The sequence below is a fragment of the Danio rerio genome, chromosome 14 (genome assembly GCF_049306965.1).
Source record: "Danio rerio strain Tuebingen ecotype United States chromosome 14, GRCz12tu, whole genome shotgun sequence".
Taxonomy (NCBI): Eukaryota; Metazoa; Chordata; class Actinopteri; order Cypriniformes; family Danionidae; genus Danio; species Danio rerio.
In genome coordinates this window covers 50,322,746-50,344,375 of record NC_133189.1, presented here as the reverse complement: position 1 = coordinate 50,344,375, position 21,630 = coordinate 50,322,746, and the positions used below count along the sequence as shown (strand labels likewise).

General features: G+C 32.3%; 1 protein-coding gene across 1 annotated transcript in view; it reads right to left on the bottom strand.

Annotated features, from left to right (window-relative positions):
• Nucleotides 1–20,356, bottom strand: part of ccdc88b (coiled-coil domain containing 88B) — a 70,075-nt gene extending 49,719 nt beyond the window's left edge. Inside the window, exons 1-8 of the mRNA NM_001386506.1 lie at nucleotides 20,049–20,356; nucleotides 18,208–18,356; nucleotides 17,946–18,054; nucleotides 12,518–12,587; nucleotides 10,050–10,108; nucleotides 9,820–9,903; nucleotides 2,896–3,036; nucleotides 2,660–2,802 (exon numbers count right to left, since the gene is read on the bottom strand). Of these exons, the coding sequence (NP_001373435.1) occupies nucleotides 2,660–2,802; nucleotides 2,896–3,036; nucleotides 9,820–9,903; nucleotides 10,050–10,108; nucleotides 12,518–12,587; nucleotides 17,946–18,054; nucleotides 18,208–18,356; nucleotides 20,049–20,108 (815 nt within the window). The 5' untranslated portion in view covers nucleotides 20,109–20,356. The remainder of the gene's footprint in view (nucleotides 1–2,659; nucleotides 2,803–2,895; nucleotides 3,037–9,819; nucleotides 9,904–10,049; nucleotides 10,109–12,517; nucleotides 12,588–17,945; nucleotides 18,055–18,207; nucleotides 18,357–20,048) is intronic.
• Between the last annotated feature and the right edge of the window lie 1,274 nt (nucleotides 20,357–21,630).

Genomic DNA, 21,630 nt, shown 5'->3' with positions numbered 1-21,630 from the left:
ATTTTTTTTAGCTTTGTTTAATTAAAACGTTTAAATATAATAAAAAATACATATAATAATTAAACTTAATAATTATATTTTTATTATATATTTTTCCCGCGCCTCCCCTGACATGCTCTGGCGCCCCCCAGGGGAGGCGCGCCTCACACTTTGAAAACCCCTGTGCTAGATAAACCGAATTGAAAAAATAATGACAATAGCTTATTTCATTGACTGATTCAGCATTGTTCATTTGGAGCGAAGAAAAATGCACTTGCTATATGGATTTTTATAACATTGTTAAAATTGCACACATTACTTGTAACGATTTATTAATTATTTATATTATTTATTATTCATTATTTATTCATTATTTATACATTATTTACATAAAACTATACATTAGCTTCAGTGGAGCAATTGGTCAGCGCACGGTACTTATAAGACAGTACAGTGTTTAGCAATGCCGAGGTTATGAGTTCGATCTTAACCTCTAGCATAGATTTATTTCCCAGTGATGGGTTGCAGCTGGAAGGGCATCTGCTTTGTAAAACGTACGCTGGATAAGTTGGCGGTTCATTCCGCTGTGGCAACCCCAGATTAATAAAGGGACTATGCCGAAAAGAAAATGAATGAACGAAAATACTGTTCAGAGGGTTTTTAGTTCATTTTGAAGTAATTTATGCTCACCCCGCTTGCATATGATTTATTAAAAAAAGAGCAATATTGTGAAACATTATAACTGAAAACAAAAAAGGTTAAAAAAAATATGTACAGTTGAAGTCAGATTTATTGCCCACAACCCCACCCCCCCGATATATTTTTCCCCAATTTCTGTTTAATGGAGAGAAGTTTTTTAGCTTTCTAAACGTAATAGTTTAAAAGAGCACCAATTTTACCCCTTTTACAAGATGTAAATCACCACAATCTTCCTGAAATTAAATGACAATAAAACCGAACCTCTACTTATAGGTACACGATCCACTTTAAACAAATCACTTAACTATTCTATTCCCACTGATGATTCTGTCATTACCCACTCCCTTCAGGTTAAGAGTCTGGGGGTCATCTTAAACTGCACCCTTTCATTCACTGCACATGTTAATAATGTCACCCGGTCCGTTTATTTCCACCTTCGAAATATAAATCGTTTACGTCCTTCCCTCACACCTCATTCAGCTGCCATTCTTGTTCATAGTTTAGTCGCATACCGTTTGAACTACTGTAATTCCTTTCTGCTTGGCCTCCTTAAAAAAAACTCTTCACAAATCACAACTGGTACAAAACGCTGCAGCCCGTATTATCACAAAAACTCCCTCTATCTGTCACATCACACCCATTCTACAACAGCTTCACTGGCTTGCCATCTTTTTCAGAATCAATTATAAAATACTTCTTCTTACTTTTAAAGCCATCCACAATCTCGCTCCTCCATACCTTGCTAATCTCGTTCATATCGCCACACCTTCTCGAACACTCAGGTCTTCTTCTTCCATTCACCTCACTGTTCCCTCTGTCCGCCTTGTCACCATGGGGAGCAGATCCTTCAGCCACTCTGCTCCTCAGCTTTGGAATACACTTCCTCCTGATCTCCGTAATTTAGACTCTCTTTTACAATTTAAATCCAAACTCAAAACGCATCTGTTTAGAACAGCTTATTCTCTTTAACCCAACTGCACTTTTTAAAGTTTGTATTGTATTCTATTGACTTTTATTGTGTTTTTATTTGAGCTGATTGTTCTAGCTGCCCTGTGCGGTGACCTTGAGTGTAATGAAAGGCACCTTTAAATAAAATGCATTATTATTATTATTAGACATCGTACGATGCCAAATTTTTCGACATCGCCCAACCCTACACTATACCTGCACACAGTTCTGTCCAAACAGCTAACAAAAGATTATTTTCATCATAGGTGCCCTTTAAAAACCACTTTTTTAATGACTGATTTCTCTTTGCCATGATGACAGTACATCGTATTTTGTTAGTTATGATAGGAAATACTGTGAAAAATTCCTTGCTCTGTTAATCACCATTTGGGAAATATTAAAAAAAAAAAGGAAAAACCACAAGAGGGTTAATAATTCTGACTTCAACTGTGTATATATATGATTTAATTAATTTAATTTTAATAAAATTATTTCCTCTAATGTAATGCTGAATTTCAGCAACACTCCAGTCTTCAGCTCCACGTGGTCCAACAGACATTATTCAAATATGCTGATTGGTTGCTCAATAAATAAAAAACAAATTAATAAATTTAAAATTGTGTTGCAACTTTATGCAAGATACTTGAACGAATTAAAAAGGCTCAGAAAAACGGCATTTATTTAAAAAATATATTTTAATTAAATATTTTGATTAAATAGTTGATTTAGATTTTGTAGATTATAGAAATCTTTGCTTTTATGTCTCTTTTGATCCATTTACTGCATCCTGGCTGAAAAAAATAAAAATAAAATACTGACACATATCTTCATAAAAAAACAGTGTTTTTCAACCATGTTCCTGTAGGACAACCAACACTGCTTGTTTTAAATGTCTCTTTCATCTATCACACAAGTCTTTCAGTCTGTGCTAATGATCGGAATCAGGTGTGTTTGATTAAGGAGACATGGAAAATGGTTCTCCAGGAACGTGGTTGAGAAACACTGACATAAACCATTATAAAAATAAACTCACAGCTCCTGCTTGAGTCGCCGTAGTTTAGCTTTGCTCTCCGCCAGCTGAAAGGCCAGTCCTTCAGGAGATCCATCTCCAAACCCGCTCGATGTGTTTATATGATTTACAGATGACTCCTGTTCCTGACAAAGCTCTGCTATCCTCTAAATATCAGACACGACATTCAAAAGCAAAAATCAGATCTCACCTACTTGCATATGAAAATGCCAGATTGTGAAGATCAGTTGTTCTCTGACCTCCAGCTGTGTGTCTCTTTGGGCTAGCAGGTTCTGGATCTGTTTGGCCATTGAGCAGAAAAGAATCTGCAGCTCGGCTCCGTTCAGTCCACACAGATCTCCAAACTCCAGAGGAAGGACTGCACTTCGGTCCTGGGTCACCTAATGATCAAAAGGTATGATTTAGGCATATACACACTGAAAAAAATTATTCTGCTGCTTGTTTAAACTACTTATGTAAAATGAGTTAAAGCAACTTCAATTCTTAAGGTTTTTTTGGGGGGGGGAAACCTAATTGTTTTATGTTCAATCCACTTAAATTTGTAAAAACGATTACGGGTGGCATGGTGGCTGCTGCTCAGCACACTTTAGTTCCAACCCTGCTTCAACACACCTACCTGTAGGTTTCAAACAAGCCTGAAGGACTCAATTAGTTTGAACAGGTGTGTTTAATTAGGGTTAAAGCTAAACTGTGCAGAGCTGCAGCTCTCCAGGAGCTGCATTTGACACCTGTGCTTTCCAGCAAGAAGGTCACTGATTCGAGTCCCAAGTGAACCAGTTGACATCTCTGTGTGGAGTTAGCATGTTCTCCACATGTTGTGTGGGTTTCCTCCAGGTGCTCCGGTTTCCACTACAGTCAAAAGACATGTGGTATAAGTGAATTGGATAAACAAAATTGATTAATGTATGAGTATGTGTGAATAAGAGTCTATGGGTCTTTTTCAGGGCTGTGTTGTGGCTGGAAGGGCATCCGCTGCGTGAAACATGCTGGAATAGTTGGCGGTTCATTCTGCTGTGGAAACCCCTGATAAATAAGGGACTAAGCTGAAGGTAAATGAATGAGTGAAAATGATTATGTTAACTTAATCGATTTGTGTTGGGACCCAGTCAAAATATTAGCCCTCCTGTAAAAAATGTACTCTTTTTAAATTAGTTTTATGTGCTGTTTAACAGAGACAAGAAAATCATTTTTAAACATAACATTTTTAATGACTAATTTCTAATACCTAATTTCTTTTGTCTTTGTCCAGATGACAGTACATACTATTTTACTAGTTATTTTGCATGATACTAGTACACTATTCAGCTTAAAGTGCAACTTAAAGGATTAATTAGGTCAACTATGTTTATTTAGGCATGTCATTAGAAAAGATTGGTTTGTCATTTAGCCGATTAAAAAAATTATTTCCTAAGAGGCTGATAATATTAACTAAGGCTGCACGATATTGGAAAAACTGACATTGCAATGTTTTATTTATTTGCGCTATATTGCAATATTAATATATTTTGATGAGATGATATAGAACTCTATTTGGGAAGAATTCATAAATAACAAATGATGAATACAATATATAAAAATACAAGTGAAATAAACAATGCTTCATGGTTTTCTGTGGAATCAAACAATATTCATGGAGAGAAATTCAATAATCATGTAAAATTGTGTAAATAATTAAATACAAGTAATCTTTGTTAAACTTATGAAAAACAATATATTGTGAAGCCCTAAAATTGACCTTAAAATATATCTTTTTAATATTATTTCAGCCAAACTAAATGAAATAAAACTTTGAGATTGAAAAAATTATAGGAAATACTGTGAAAATTAACATATTTTGTTAAAAATCACTTGGGGAATAGTTAAAAGAGAATATAAAATTACACGGGAGGGAAAATAACTATAATTTATATGTACAGCTATGGAAACTAATGATGACATTTCTTCTTTTAAAATGTAAGATAAAAGTACATTTTAGCATGAAATAAAAATGTGTTTATACGAATCTTTAGACAACACAAAACCAATGTTTGAACTTTATAAAAATTAAAAAATCAGTGTATTTGGCACTACGTCTGATTTTTTATCGCAACCAATTAAAACGTATGCTATTTTCAATCTCTCTCTCTCTGTCTCAGTGGGTGTGAAAATGAAAGAAAATGACACGAGGATAAATCAACAAAATATACCTCTAAATGTTTATATAGCCTAAGGGCTTTGTTCTTAATAGTTTTTCATAGATTTGAAGAGCACCACCAATATCTTGGGAAACTGGAAGATGGGGTTATTTTAAACAGTCTACGTTTATAAATAAAACAGAAGGCCACATCTACAGGATTATTACCTGAAAAACCCAGCATTCCTGTTTTCAAACTCAAACAGACTTTAGTGGTAAAAACTGCACGATGGATGATGCATGATCTCAGGCAGACAGTTCCGCAGCATCCGGTCACGTACTAGCTGGCTGAAGGAAAGCTTCTTCCCTCAGACTATCAGGCTGATGAACAGTTAACGCACCCCACACAGACTCCTCCATACCCCTCACTGCACACCATCAATATGTAGCATGCACTGCACTTAATCAATCCATACTTGAAACAATACTGCCTACAACTATGTGGACACCTATTCATTGTACATATCGCTGTCAATTTGACATTGTCCTGTTTTTTTTTTTGGGAGTATGCCGTTGTATTTGCACTCTCTGTATTTTGCATTTTGTACTGTCTGGAGCAGGGGTCACCAACTTTTATGAAACTGAGAGCTACTTCTTGGGTACGGATTAATGTGGAGGGCTACCAGTTTGATTAACACTTCTCAAATAACAAATTTGCTCAATTTACTTTTAATTATACTTTGTTATTGGTAATAATTAATAATATTCATCTATGTGAAGACACTGATCATGTTAATGATTCTCACAAAAGTTATCAACAATGATTTAACAGGGTAGAAAATACCCTGTGTTTAATGCATCAATGTGCAACACTTTATTTTTATATATCTCTGCAAGTATTTACATGTTTAAATGATCACTTCTACAAGGTTTTCATTAGCCACTAGCGATTTTTAACAAATCATGCACTACCTTGTTCCATGTTTGTACAGATTATCAATTGTGTAACATAAATCAACATTCAGATTTTACTGAAATTATCACCAAATCTACTGCATTTTTAACATAGCCGACACTCTTCTAACCATTGTAGTTACCCCGAGTTGGACATCGGAGAGAGTGGAGATTACATCCATTCTCGTCTTTAAGCACAGGTTTGCTTTCCTGTCTAAAAATGCCTTGTTTTTTTTATAAAAAATGTGTAGCTCTAAATGAGGTTTCGGTTGCTGTTTGTGAGGTTTTCACCTTGTGAAAAAACACTGCTGTTTTCACAAACCTTTCAGACTTTTTCCACTTGTAGTGCGCTGCCTGGTGTGGGTTAGCATGGTAAGATTAGCTTGTGAGACACATTCTGAAATGTCTCTCAATATTGTATATAGAACTTCTCTTCCTATTCACTGTAAAAACTATGTTTTTTTGCCATGTTTTCATACCATCTTCTCCTCTTTACTGCACCCGCAACCATTGCTGTGGAGACCAGCTAGCTTTGATTTGATATGAAATATTTTAAAAAGTTTCTTTATATTACTCAAATTTACACCAATGCAATGCTATTTTTAGAACAGACCTGCGGGCAACACATGTGATCCTCTCGGGCTACCTGGTGCCCGCGGGCACCATGTTGGTGACCCCTGGTCTGGAGCAAGCACCTAAGCTTTTCACTCATCATAGCACACGTGCTGCTGATGATGTGACAATGAAACTGATTTGATAGATCACAAGCGTACACTAGCCGAGTTTTCATCTTAATGTGAAGTGAATCTTTTCAAGGTTTGCAACAAAAGAAAAGAAATCCATAATGTGATTTAGATGTGTTTAAATTTGATGGTAAAAGTCATTTAAAGTGGTCATATTTTTGCTTTTTACACTTTCAACTTACATTAAAGGCGACAGTGTCTCAGTGGTTAACACTATCACTACACAGCAAGAAGGTCGCTGGTCAGAGCCCCAGCTGGGTTTGTATTTTATGTTTTGGTTTTTTAATGAAAATGTTGACATTTGTATGGAGTAGAGGGCGTCACAATATCGCAGTGAGTATTATGATCGCCTCACAACAAGAATGTTGCTAGATTAAGCCTCAGCTGGATCAGTTGGCATTTCTGTGTGGATTCTGCATGTTCTCCCCGTGTTTACGTGGGTTTCCTCCAGGGACTAAATTTTCCGTAGTGTATGAGTATGTGTGAATGAGAGTGTATGGGTGTTTCCCAGTACTCGGTTGCAACTGGAAGGGCATCTGCTGTGTAAAACATATGATGAATAAAACCCCTGATGAATAAAGGGACTAAGCTGAAGGAAAATGAATGACCTTACGTTACAATGGTAAATGGTTACGTTAAATGTTGAGTTCCACACAATCGATTTGTGTTGGAACGACATCAAGGAATTAAGTTAGCTTATAAGTTTTTACAGATTTAAGTTGATTGTAAATGTAAAACAATTAAGTTGTCGCCAAAAAAACTAAAAAATGTGTTGTTTCAGCTCATTTTAAATAAGTAGTTTGAACAAACAGCAAACCTAATTTTTTGAGTGTGTGCATGGCTGAGTTTAAGCATGAAAATGATCTGTAAAATTACAAAAGACAAGAAGCTGTTCTCTATAATCGAGTTACCACTCTAAAGGCTGATTTATACTTCTGCATCAAGCGTGCCTATGCGCGTTAACATAGCCCTCGCAGTGGTTGATGCCATCGCTAATCATAAAAAACAAACAGCCACGAAGAAACTCAACACAAAGGAACAAACTACTGTGAGCTAGTGCATCAAAAGTGTTATTGCAGTGCAACACAAACAGCACGCAGAAGTATAAATGCACAGTTACGCACACAAGGCATGCGCTGTGGGTCACACCTATCACTAGACGCAGAAGTATACATTAGCCTTAACGTGAAGCAAATCTTTTCAAATTTCGCAATAAAATACATTAATAAATACAAAATGAAAGTCAGATGTGTTTCCATCAAATTGTCAGAGTGGCTCACCGTAGTATTGGTAACCTAGTAACCAACAGTAAAAAAGGTAAGCATAAAATAAACCGCGGATTGGTCATGTGCATGGTGTCCGCTACATTCATTCTTCCATGGCAGGGCGCCACGCCAAAATTGATCATGCTACGGCCACATTACAGCTTTCTATTCAAAACATTTATTCGTGTTTTTTTTTTTAATAGCGGGTGATAATCGCACCAAGACTTATTAAAAGGTAAGTAAATTATAACAGTGCGAACTTCTCTGTAACCATATTAGTGCTGTGCGTCATTTGTTTAACCCTTTAAGGTTACGTGCTGACTGACTGACTGACTGGCTGACTGACAGGTGCGTGATGCGTAAGACATCGGTGCGCAAGCAAAGAGATTTGCAAGCTCGTAGGCTATTACATAAATTCAATCTCGACTTAATACTGCGCTCAAGACATTTATCATTGAAATAACGCTACAGATAGTTGGTAGATCTGTGTAAAAAAGGCCTGCCGCCACAGCTGGAAAAAATCCTAAAGGAAACACTGATGTGGGAATAATGTTTGTTACGTCAGAGTTTAGCCCAGTGTGTTTCCATTTCCTATTATCTGCATTAACCATTTTTACACAAATCCAAAACATCCTCAAGTTTAAAAAAACTTTTTCTGCAAATTTGCTAACTTAATTCAAAATTTGCCATTTCATCACTCGTTTCTCATGATTTAAAATGTGCATTAACACAGTCTGATAGAAACCCAGCTAGACATATATATGGGGCTTGCAATTTAAATACAAAAATACTTCTGTAAAATGAAAATAAACTTATTACGGAAACTGAAGCTAAATCAAAATAAATAAATATGCTATTACCTTATCATTTTTTTTTTACATTTCTAACTTTATAACCAGCCACACCTGTTTTACAGCAGCCAATCAGAGGCATTAAAAGAGGCATCGCAAAATAAGAAACACTGTTTTGTCAAGTGCTCACAATCACTAACTCAGTCTTCAACAGTGCTGATAAATATTCATTCATTCATTCATTTTCATTCAGCTTAGTTCCTTATTTATCAGGGGTCGCCACAGTGGAATGAACCGGCAACTAATCCGTTTTATATTTATATATTTTACATATATTTTACGCATCGGATGCCCTTCCAACTGCAACCTAGTACTGGGAAACACCCATAAACTCTCACATTCACACACACACACACACATACACATACACACACACACACACACACACACACACACACACACACACACACACACTAGCAATTTAGTTCATCCAATTCATGTAGAGCATGTCTTTGGACAGTGGGGTAAACCGGAGCACCCGGAGGAAACCCACCCCAACACGGGGAGAACATGCAAACTCCACACAGAAATGCCAACTGACCAGAATAAGATATCGGTGTATGATATTGATTTATTCATGAATCTGTTTAATACTCAAAAGTCACAAAGATGTGCTGTATTATTAAAAAAAAATGCATAATGTAAGCAACTTATACAGGATGCACTCTAATAAATGCAAGGTTGTTTTAACCTAAAGTTAGGTTTGTCCATATTTAACCCAAAGCTGAGTTAAAACAACCCAACATTTTTTTGTGTATAAATAATTTTTAAAAAGCAGGTAGAGCAATTCCATACATTCATTCATTCATTTTCTTTTTGGCTTAGTCCCTTTATTAATCTGGGGTTGCCACAGCGGAATGAACCGCCAACTTATCCAGCTTAACCCCTGCAGCTGCAACCCATCTCTGGAAAACATCCATACACACTCACACACACACATACACTACGGACAATTTAGCTTACCCAATTCACCTATATGACATGTCCTTGGACTTGTGGGGGAAATTAGAGCACCTGGTGGAAACCCACGCCAACACAGGGAGAACATGCAAACTCCGCACAGAAATGCCAACTGATCCAGCTGAGGCTTGATCCAGCAACATTCTTGCTGTGTGGCGATCATAATATTCACTGCGCCATTGTGACGCCCTCAATTCCATAAAAATGTCAACCTTTCATTTACACACCAAAACATACAAGATACATTCAAGTTAACTTTAGAAAGAAATGCACTGACCTCTTGTATGCACAACGCGATCTCTGCTTGTGTATCAATGTCCAAGCACTGAATCTGCTGAATGAACGTTTCTTTCCTTTCACACTGGTGACAAAGGGTCATACGAAGAGAAAGAAAATCAATCACACACTGTAAGCATCCATATGTTTTCCAGCATTACACTCCAATTCATTTAACAGTGTTGAAACTCTCCATTAAAGATATTAAAAGTGTTGACAGTGGTTATTTACCTGTACTGCACAGCCCAGTAATAAGAGTAGAAGTCTTCTGAGCTCTGCAACAGCGCCCTCTGTTGACAATAAAACAGCATATTTGCTTACAGTTGAAGACTAAATTAGCCTAACAATGAAATAGAATATTTGTGCAATTATATGCTGATTGCAGCAAGTTTTATATACACAAATGTAGATTTGTTAAAGCCCTGTTACAGTTTTATTTAAGTTCATAAAACAAATAAAAACAAAAAGTGCCTTAAAGTTCTCTAAACCAGTAGTTCTTAAACTTTTTAGCCTGCGACTCCCAAAATAACAATACCAGTTACTCACAACCCCGAATATCGTCTCAAGTGATTATATATGAATCATACCAATAGGCCCAAGTCTATTTATTGTTTATTTTTGGAGAACGCCCCTCGGAGACCATCCTCTATGTTCAGTTGTGGTCTGTATTTATTTTAATGCCGTTTAGGTGTCAGAAAGTTTAACCTGGTGCCATAAAATCAATGTCTGACACTATTGCTGTGTCTTTAATATAATGCAATCACCCCTGGGCTCGCAAAAACAAAACATTTTGGAAGGCTGATGGCTTTTTAGTTGCATGTTTTTTTTTTTTTTTATTATTATTAACATGTTAACCACCCTGTCTCGAGACCCCCCGAGGGGTCCCAACCCCCACTTTGAGAACCACTGCTCTAAACCCTTGTCCGCTTATATGGATTGACCGCCCTGAATGTACTTTCATTTGTATTAGTTTGATTTAAGGTTTTATTTATGTTCTTATTATTTTGTACTATTTTGTTTATTATGCTTCTTGGATATGTTATATACAGTTGAAGTCAGAATTATTAACCCCCTGTTTATTTTTTTCCCCAATATCTGTTTAACGAAGAGAAGACTTTTTCAGCACATTTCTAAATATAATAGCTTTAAAAACTCATCTCTAATAGCTGATTTATTTTATCTTTGCCATGATGACAGTAAATAATATTTAAATAGAAATTTTTCAGGATATTTCTATACAGCTAGAAGTGACATTTAAAGGTTTAATTGGGTTAATTAAGTTAATTAGGCAGGTTAGGGTAATTAAGCAAGTTATTGTATAACGATGGCTTGTTCTGTAGACTATTGAAAATAATAAAGCTTAAAGGGGCTAATAATTTTGACCTTAAAATGGATTTTAAAAAATGAAAAACTGATTTTATTTTAGCCGAAATAAAACAAATAAGAACTTCTCCAGAAGACAAAATATTATCAGACATAATGTGAAGATTTCCTTGCTCTGTTAAACATCATTTGGAAAAAATTTTAAAAAACAAAAATAATAATTTAAAGGGGGGCTAATAATTCAACTGTATGTTTAAAAATGGAAGTTAAAAAAATGCCTGTTTGTAATTTGAAGGTTAAATAAAGAGCTTTAATTATTAGCCTTGTTAGCCAAAATATTAAATATTAAAATACTTCCCAAGTGCTGTTTATTTAATCAAAACATTTCAAAACATAATAGTTTTAATAACTAATATCTTATAGCTCATTTATTTTGTCTTTGCAATGATGACAGTACATCATATTTTACTAGTTATTTTGTGAGCTACTAGTATTCTGCTTAAAGTGTAAATTTAAGACTTAATTAGGTTAACCAGGCAAGGTAGGATAACTATTTAAATTATAAATAAAATCTTAAGGGGAATAAAAATACTGAATTTAAGGATTGTTTTCAAAAATTAAAATAAAACACTTTCATCTAAGCCAAACCATAAAAAATATATAAATAAAATGATTAAATATGAAATAAAAATTAGATTAAATATTATTAAATATTAGAGAAAATAATTCTCATATAATAAATTCATAATATAATAATACAATAAATAAACTATACATAAATAATACATAATAATATAATAAATTAATATTCAAATATATTTTTGATATAAAATATTAATATAAAAGAAATGGAATTATCTAATTATATTATTATTTAAATGTATGTATTATTAACAATTAATATTTTTATAATATAATTAAAAATACAGTGAACAATTCTCTGCTCCATTAAAGATCAAATCAATATTGGAATATATTTTTTTAAATTTCATAACATTTCATGATTGTGCCTCCTACTGCATAAATGTGATTTTTAAATACTTTTTATGTAATTATAATTAAATAGGGAAAAATGTCCTATTATTCATATGACAAATAAACTAATAATATTATTGTTTAAATGTATATTATTATTATTATTATTATTATTAATCAATATTATAGAAATGTAATTAAAAATACAGTAAAAAAAATTCCTGGCTCTGTTACAAATCAATAGCAATATTGGAATATACTTAAAAAAATGCTGAAAACTTTATAATTTTGCCTTCTAATGCATAAATGTGTTTTTTTTGTTTTTTTTTATTGGATGGTTTCTATGTAATAATAATTAAAAAGGGAAAAATGTTTTATTATTCACATGACAGATTTCGCACCTGTCAGGGGATCTCGACCTAAAACAGCAACATTTGGCAGCGGCATCAGCACCAGCTGCTGTAGATTCTCCTGAAAGAGAAACAAGCATGGAAGAAATGACAAGCATTAAATCCCTCATTTGTGCATTTCTGTCCTCGCAGACAATGCTCAATTAAGAGGATTAAGAGGAACGGTATTCATGTAAAGTGATATGCGGTCAAAGAAAACAAGCAAGACTGTGGAAATAGGCTTTTTAATCTGCACCAATAAGCATCTAATTCAGTCTGATTAATGATCCTGTTATTGCAGTAGCCAGTTTAGTTATGCTTTTAAAAAATGTTCATCCTCACCGAATTTATTGTTACATGAAATGGTGATAAATATGCTGATACTAAATTGTGTGTATTTTTACAGGATTCCAGGCCATTTTGAATACAATGAAAGCATGTACTACCATGGTACGACAATGTTTTAATCTATTTGTTTTCATTTACTTGAGTATGAGGTTTATTTAATTTCCTGCATAGCAATAACAAAGTTAAATTATTGCAGATTTTACATTTATACCTCAAATAAAGTAAAATACATTTAAATAAAGTAATAAAAATGAAAAGAAAAGGCTAAATCTATATCGCAAAATCATTTCAAGTAAATTAAATTTGTACTCATAAGCAAACAAAGATATTACATTTAATTTAATTTAATTAAACCAACCTGCATACATCCACACACACAAGAAAAAAATAATAAACATTGGTATACAAACAATAAACGTATTAATATCAATTACTAATATTCATTCATTTATTCATTTTCATTGGGCTTAGTCCCTTATTTATCAGGGGTCACCACAGTGGAATGAACCAACAACTTTACCGACATGTCTTACTCAGCGGATGCCCTTCCAGCCACAACCTGGCTCTGGGAAACACTTAAACACTCGCATTCACACACCACTCATACACTACTGCTAATTTAGTTCATTCAATTCACCTATAGAGCATGTGTTTGGAATGTGGGGGAAACCGGAGCACCCGGTGGAAACCCACACCAACACGGGGAGAACATGCAAACTCCACACAGAAATGCCAACTGACCCAGCCGGGACTCAAACCAGTGACCTTCTTATTGTGAGGCGACAGTGCTAACCACTGAGCCACTGTGCTGCCCCTACTAATATTCATTCATTCATTCATTCATTCATTTTCTTGTCGGCTAAGTCCCTTTATTAATTTAGGGTCGCCACAGGGGAATGAACCGCCAACTTATCCAACAAGTTTTTATGCAGCGGGCGCCCTTACAGCCGCAACCCATCTCTGGGAACCTACTAATATTAGTTTAATTTATTATTTTTAGTCATTCAGTACACTGTTTCAGTTAGTTAAAGTTAGCACCTTTTTACATTTTTAGTTGATGTTTGGTTGAAGATTGACTCTAATATTTATCATTTTAATTGAGCTTTAGTTTATTTAGCACAATATATTTAAATATAAATATATAAAATAGTATATATAAAAGATATACAGTTGAAGTCAGAATTATTAGCCCTCCTGAGTTATTAGCCCCCCTGTTTGTTTGTTTTTTCCAATTTCTGTTTAACGGAGAAGATTTTTTCAACACATGTCTAATCATAATAGTTTTAGTAACTCATTTCTAATGACTGATTTATTTTATCCTTGCCATGATGAATAAATAAATAAAATAAATAATATTTGACTAGATATTTTTCACTTCTATACAGCTTAAAGTGTTATTTAAAGGCTTAACTGGGTTAATTAGGTTAACTAGGCAGGCAAGGGTAATTAGGCAAGTTAATGCATACTGTGGTTTGTTCTGTGACTATCGAAAAAAATATATAGGTTAAAGGGGCAAATAATATTGACCTTAAAATTGTGTTTAAAAAACTATAACTTTTTTATTCTGGCCAAAATAAAGCAAATAAGACTTTCTCCAGAAGAAAAAAATATTATCAGACATACTGTGAAAATTTCCTTGCTTTGTTAAACATAATTTGGGAAATATTTAAAAAATTTAAAGGTGACCTAATAACTCCAACTGTATATGAAAAACTATATAACACTATAACAGATTTTATAGTAATCCTTTACAATAAGGTCTCGTAACTTTAAAGTTAAATCAATAATTAACATGACTTAAGGAGCATTTTTTATCATTGTTTAAGGATAGAAGATGATTAAAAAGGACAGCTTTTACCATAAATAAAAATTTACTTACTCTAAAGTTGATGCAAACCTGTTTTGTTTTACCTTTTAATGTTAGTAAATATAAAAACAGTTCATTGCAATGTACAGACATGTTTAAAAATGACAACTTTGTTCAGGGTTTAGCAATATTTTAATAAATGAAGACATCAACTAAGACTAATGAATGCTATGAAAGTATTGTTCATTGTTAGTTTGTTTTTAATAAATGAACTTATAATAAATTCAACCTCACAGCCAGGAGCCACCCCTGTGTAACCTCTGGCCACCCCGTGTAACCTCTGGCCACCCCAATATGATTTTGCTGTTGATATTATTAATGTAAATGTAATTTTGTAAATTAACAATATTTCAATAAATAAAAAATAAAATGCAGCCACTGTCATTGACAGCACGCACACACCTTCAATAGACAACAATGGCAATTTTTTTAAGAAACAACAACGGATATGTGTCATACATTTGTCTTTTGTTAACCTTTCTAGTTAAAAACTAAACATATTACCGTTACTTAACAAGGCTCAAAATTCTCAAGGATCAGTGAAGTTCTAATAATTTGATTAGTATTGATTAATGACGAGAGACGAAACATAACTTTGGGTTCATGAGATTGTACACTTTTTATGAATAAATTATTATTTTTAAAATTAAAACATTGTATTTTATCCAATTGAAAACCAAAAACCAAAAAAATAAATAAATGCGTTTTCAAATCAGCTTTTCAGAATTGTTTAGCACCTCAATATTTTGGCTGGTTGACTTACAAAGGCCAAAATTTCAATGATTTTGTAGCAAACATCAATTTAAGAAGCTGTATTGATTATATTGTAGCTCAAAATGAAATATGGATGAACTATATTATCAGGGTCTGTATGGTAAGTGTGTGTATACAGCAAAGACTTTTGTTCAGGTTGTTATTAATTAACTAATTAATTTATCATCATTATTTTAAGTAATACTATATAGTATTAATATTTAGTAATAATTTAAATATTTTATGATCAATTCATTAAAACAACATTGTTTAATTTACTAAAAACAAAAATATAACATTACACTGAATTTTTTATTTAATTTATTTTTTTTTGTGTTTGTGTGTCACCCCAAGATTTGGTGTGGCCTCATCTGGCCACCACCAAGAAAATTTTCTGGGGGCGCCACTGCTCACAGCAAAGTACTAGAAAATTGCTTTGAAATATTTTATTTTAGCTAACTGTTAACAACATCTTTAGTTCCATTAAAATTAATATTTTAGTTGAATTTTAATTCATATGTTTTTTTAACTGTGATAATAAACCATAGAAACAGTGGCTACATCACAATATTTCCCTTGCATTTACACAGAAATGTATCCGTCACCTGCCTTTATTCAGTGTAATTATTAATCAGCTCCTCAATCATTAAGCAACCACTGTGTGAGCCCTTTTTAAGCTGATCAGAAATCTAGATAATGCAGGACAATATATAAACATACTTTTAAGGGTTTTCTATTGTTATTATTTTTTATTATCATTATTATCTACAATCTGTCAATGCTTTAAGCTGATATTTTAATTTTAAAATGTCCGGAAACCAAAATATAGTCATTGCCACTTGCTTTGTGTGAAAATAACAGCTCAAAGAAACATGTCTACAACTAGGACATTTGAAACAAGAAGTGAAACCACAGAAACCAAAAAAACAAACATGGCTAACTTGTTCAACAGCAACATGCTGTTTATGAGTTAGTGAACTGTCCATTTATATACCATGCATCATCAGGTCAAGACTAGACACTTTTTTAGAGGTCTAGACACTTTTACAAAGAATTAAATAAAATAAAGTAAAATTAAGGAAAATAAAATAAAATAAAATAAAATAAAATAAAATAAAATTAAATTAAATTAAATTAAATTAAATTAAATTAAATTAAATTAAATTTTCTTGATAATGAACAAGCACAATACTGATACCTTTGGCACTTTAAAATACTGTAAAAAAATATTTATACTATAAACCTTTAGAGTGGCTATTAAGAATGTTCAGACTGTTGTATACTTTAAAAAATTCTCAATTATTTCCTTAAAAAGGCTCCATTTGTTAGCATCAGTTAAGTCATTATAATGACAACTACAAAATGTTTTATGAATTTTAATCTAAATTTTGTTCATTTATTTTTATTAACGGATAACAACACATTAAGGTCAAAAGTTGAAATCATTTACTTAAATGGAGTTTATAACTAAAAAAATTAAGCTATTAAAAGTTATTGACTTCAACATGTAACTATAAAATGGCTGATGGTTTACTGATGTGAAGACTAAAGTAAAGAGTTGCAATTGTTTTATTAAATGGAGTTAATAACTAATGAAATTAAGTTGATTTAATTTAATAACTTTAACATATAACTGCAATATGACTATAACTCAATGTTGATTTTATTGTGAGTTTATTGTGAAGTGATACCTACAGTGTTGTACTTTCTCATATTTTTGCAATTTAGTTAGTTTAAAACATTCATTTACTCTGAAAATGTATATACAATAAACCAATACACTAAGTATTTTGGGGATAAGTATTCCAGCAACTTAGTTCAATATTGTGATAATACGGTAATTAATTGCAATTTTAAAGCAATTAATCTCAACGAGAAAATTTTATACCAACAGAAGCCAATAATATAATATAATATAATATAATATAATATAATATAATATAATATAATATAATATAATTTAATATAAAATAATATTATGTAATATAATATAATATAATATAATATAATATAATATAATATAATATAATTTAATTTAATTTAATGTAAAATAATATTATGTAATATAATATAATATAAAATAATTTAATATAAAGTAATATAATATAATATAATTTAATATAAAATAATATAATTTAATATAATATAAAGTAAAATAATATAATATAATATAATATAATTTAATATAAAATAATATAATATAATATAATATAATATAATATAATATAATATAATATAATATAATATAATTTAATATAAAATATTATAATATAATATAATATAATATAATTTAATATAAAATAATATAATTTAATATAATATAATATAAAATAATATAATATAATATAATATAATATAATATAATATAATATAATATAATATAATATAATATAATATAATATAATAGTGAAATGTACTGGATACATAGACATAATGTCACATAATAATATGACTGATATGTTACTTCAGTACCTGATAGTAAGATCTTAAGTGGCGATTGAGGATGGAAAAGTTCTGCACTCTGCGAATCTTGTCGTCGCCCACATTGTGGTAGATTTGTTCTACCTTTGGATTGGGATCACTGAATAAAAAACCCAAACAAACAACAAAAAATGTTGCCATTAGATGACGAGTCACTGTTGAACTGTAATCAATGATAGCTTTCTTTTTAACAACATTATATAAAAACAAAACTGAGGAAATGTTTTCTATTTTTACAACGAGTCCGTCTTACATGATCCTCATGACCTCATTGAGGTAAACTCCATTGGTGAGCGTCAGGTACTGCCTTACTGCATTCTGGGAGCTGATGTTTACTTCCATGTATTCCGGAAAGAGTGATCCATCCTCTTCCTCACCGACAATACCCTCAAACAGATGCACCTTAAATCATAAACACTCTGTTCACATCAAGATTCTGTGCTCTGTTGTCAATGCTTACATTAAGTTTACTTCAGTTGCTCCAACAAGAAAACATACAATAGTAATTTATAGTTTATAGTAAACACTTTTCTTTCAACCACACTATAGTAAAGTACATGAATTTATCTGTTATGGTAATTCTATTGTGGTTATGGTAAAACAACTACAATAGTATGAGAGTTTTCACTATATATATATATATATATATATATATATATATATATATATATATATATATATATATATGTGTGTGTGTGTGTGTGTGTGTGTGTGTGTGTGTGTGTGTGTGTGTGTGTGTGTGTGTGTGTGTATGATCAATAAATATATTAATTTTGTCAAATAATCAATTTAGTTTTATAGAGAGCCAACTTATATCCTTTTGATTATCATAGTTTATTTTGGGTTGTGCAAATTAATTCACAAAATTTCTACAATGTATGTTTCTACAAAGTATGTAAACCCGCAGACTTAGCGTGGGTCAGTTAGCGTTTCTGTGTGGAGTTTGCATGTTCTTCCTGCGTTCGCGTGAGTTTCCCCTTAGTGCTTTGGTTTCCCCCACAGTCCAAAGACATGTGGTACACATGAATTGGGTAGGCTAAATTGTCCGTAGTTTATGAGTGTGTGTGTGTGTGTGTGTGTGTGTGTGTGTGTGTGTGTGTGTGTGTGTGTGTGTGTGTGTGTGTGTGTGTGTGAATGAGTGTGTGGATGTTTCCCAGAGATGGGTTGCGGCTGGAAGGGCATCCGCTGGGTAAAAAACATGCTGGATAAGTTGGCGGTTCATTCCGCTGTGGCAACCCCAGATTAATAAAGGGACTAAACCAGAAAAGAAAATGAATGAATGAACTATATATATATATATATATATATATATATATATATATATATATATATATATATATATATATATATATATATATATATAGTCATTGTAAAATGATGGTTTGTTGTTGACTATTGATAAAAATATATAGCTTAAAGGGGCTAATAATTTTGACCTTAAAATGGTTGTGAAAAAAATACAAACTGCTTTTATTCTAGCTGAAATAAAACATAATAAGAAAGAAAAATATTATTATAATATTATAAATATTATACATACATACATACATATTATACCACAATACACAACAGTTTACTCTAGTAAAAACTCTAATGTATACTACTATATATTTGAGTTTATCAGTCTACTGTAGTTAAAATTACAGTATGCTGTAGCATTCGTCAACAATGAGTTGTAAATATTATATGCCTAAGGTATAATACACTACCATGATATGGTTCGAAAATACTGTAGTATTTACTATGAAGTGGGTTGTCAAACGTTCTTAAATTTAATTTAAAATTACAAAGACATCATAAAAAATAAAACGTGTGCTTAGTTTGAAGCATGGTAACTGGATTTACAGGTTCAAAAATGAAGACTCGAGAGTTTTGTTGCTGGATCATGATGTTTACCATGTTTCAAAATACTTTAACAGTCTATTATTACATTTTCACCAGGGAACACCATAAGTATTTTTATCATTAATCAGATGTAACGAACTAACGTCAGTTAATAATTTCTAAGGACTCCTTTATAAAGTTAACAAAACTTTTCACTGACCAAAATGAAGATTATCAAAGAGGTGTAGTAGTGTTTTGCTAGCCACCTACCCATGTAACAAGTGCACTTCCCATAAATTCTTCTATCATTTCCGTGACGTCTGAGTCCATCGTCTCTGTACCTGTATTTATTCCTCAGAACACAGCGGTTTACTTAAATAACAATATATTTTTAAGAGTACATTCATGGCTACCGTGAGTCTCTGGACAGAAGTGTGTCAAGGTAACCGTTTAACCGATCAAACATCTTTCTGTTTTTCTCTTCCTTCATTAGTCACACTTCGAAACCACACCGGAATCTAGAACTGCATTGCATTACTTCTGTTCCCCTCTCTGCGCGTCCTCGTGTCAGCTTGATGACGGCCGTGACACGCGCATTTCCACACTGAACACAGCAAAAGGGCGGCTCAAAACTTTTTAGATTAACTGTCTTAACTCTAGACTGTGTTTTGTGTTGAACCACTCTCCACGTACGCGAGCAATACCCTCAAAAAGTTTTGAGACACAACCACAATCCAAGTGTGTGGGCAACACAGGAAAATCAGATCTATTCATTTCTGTTGCCGTCATCAGTAACACATCAGTACCTATAATATTGATGTTGTCTGAATGCTAAATTACCGCTATACATCATTTGCAAGGTGACATTTAAGCAAAATTAAGTTTTGCCTCCATCTAGTGGTGGACGGCTGTAGTGTCCCTGTAAACCGTGTACAGTGGAAGTTAATGATTAGCTCTCCTGAATTATTATATTTTTCTTTTTAAGCATAATTGTTAGTATTAAATATAATAGTGAGTATTTAAATAACTAATTTTTATTAACTGATTTATTTTATCTTTGCCATGATGACAGTACATAATATTTTACAAAAACAAAATTCAAGACACTAGTTTTCAGCTTAAAGTGCAATTTAAAGGCTTAAAGGTGTTAATTGGGTTTATTAGGCAAGTCTTTGTATAACAGTGGTTTGTTTTGTAGACAATCAAAAAAATATTGCTTAAGGGGGCTAAAAATATTGACCTTAAAATGGTTTTAAAAATTAAAAAAATGCTTTTATTCTAGCCAAAATAAAACAAATAAGACTTTCTCCAGAAGAAAAAATATTATAGGAAATACTGTGAAAATTTTTTTGCTCTGTATATTTGGGAAAAATTTAAAAAGAAAAAATGTGTAGAAGGGCCAATAATTTTGACTTGAATTGTACATCAGAATACTTGCTTGAAACCATAATATATAATTATTGTAAATAGGCCTACTTGTGTTTTGAATTTTACCTCTGAAAGAAATTAAATTAAACTGTTGTGGTAATTCTACATCAGTTGCTGTGGTCATAAATTAACTGAAAAATGAATAACCCAATATTATATTTTACTACAATGAAAGCACCACAGTTTACTGTTGTAAAAGCTATAATATTTTACAGTTTATCCATTTACTATACTTAATACTGCAGCATGCTAGCCTGTAGCGTTCATCAATGAAGTGTTATAAACACTATAAAATCTATAAAAATCTGTAATTTTACGGTTTATTTCCAGCAGCTTGGGTGCCGGGAAAAAAATTGAAACAATGGCAGGTAAATTACAGAAACCTACTGTAAAATAACAGGTTGAACTACAGAAATTTACCAGA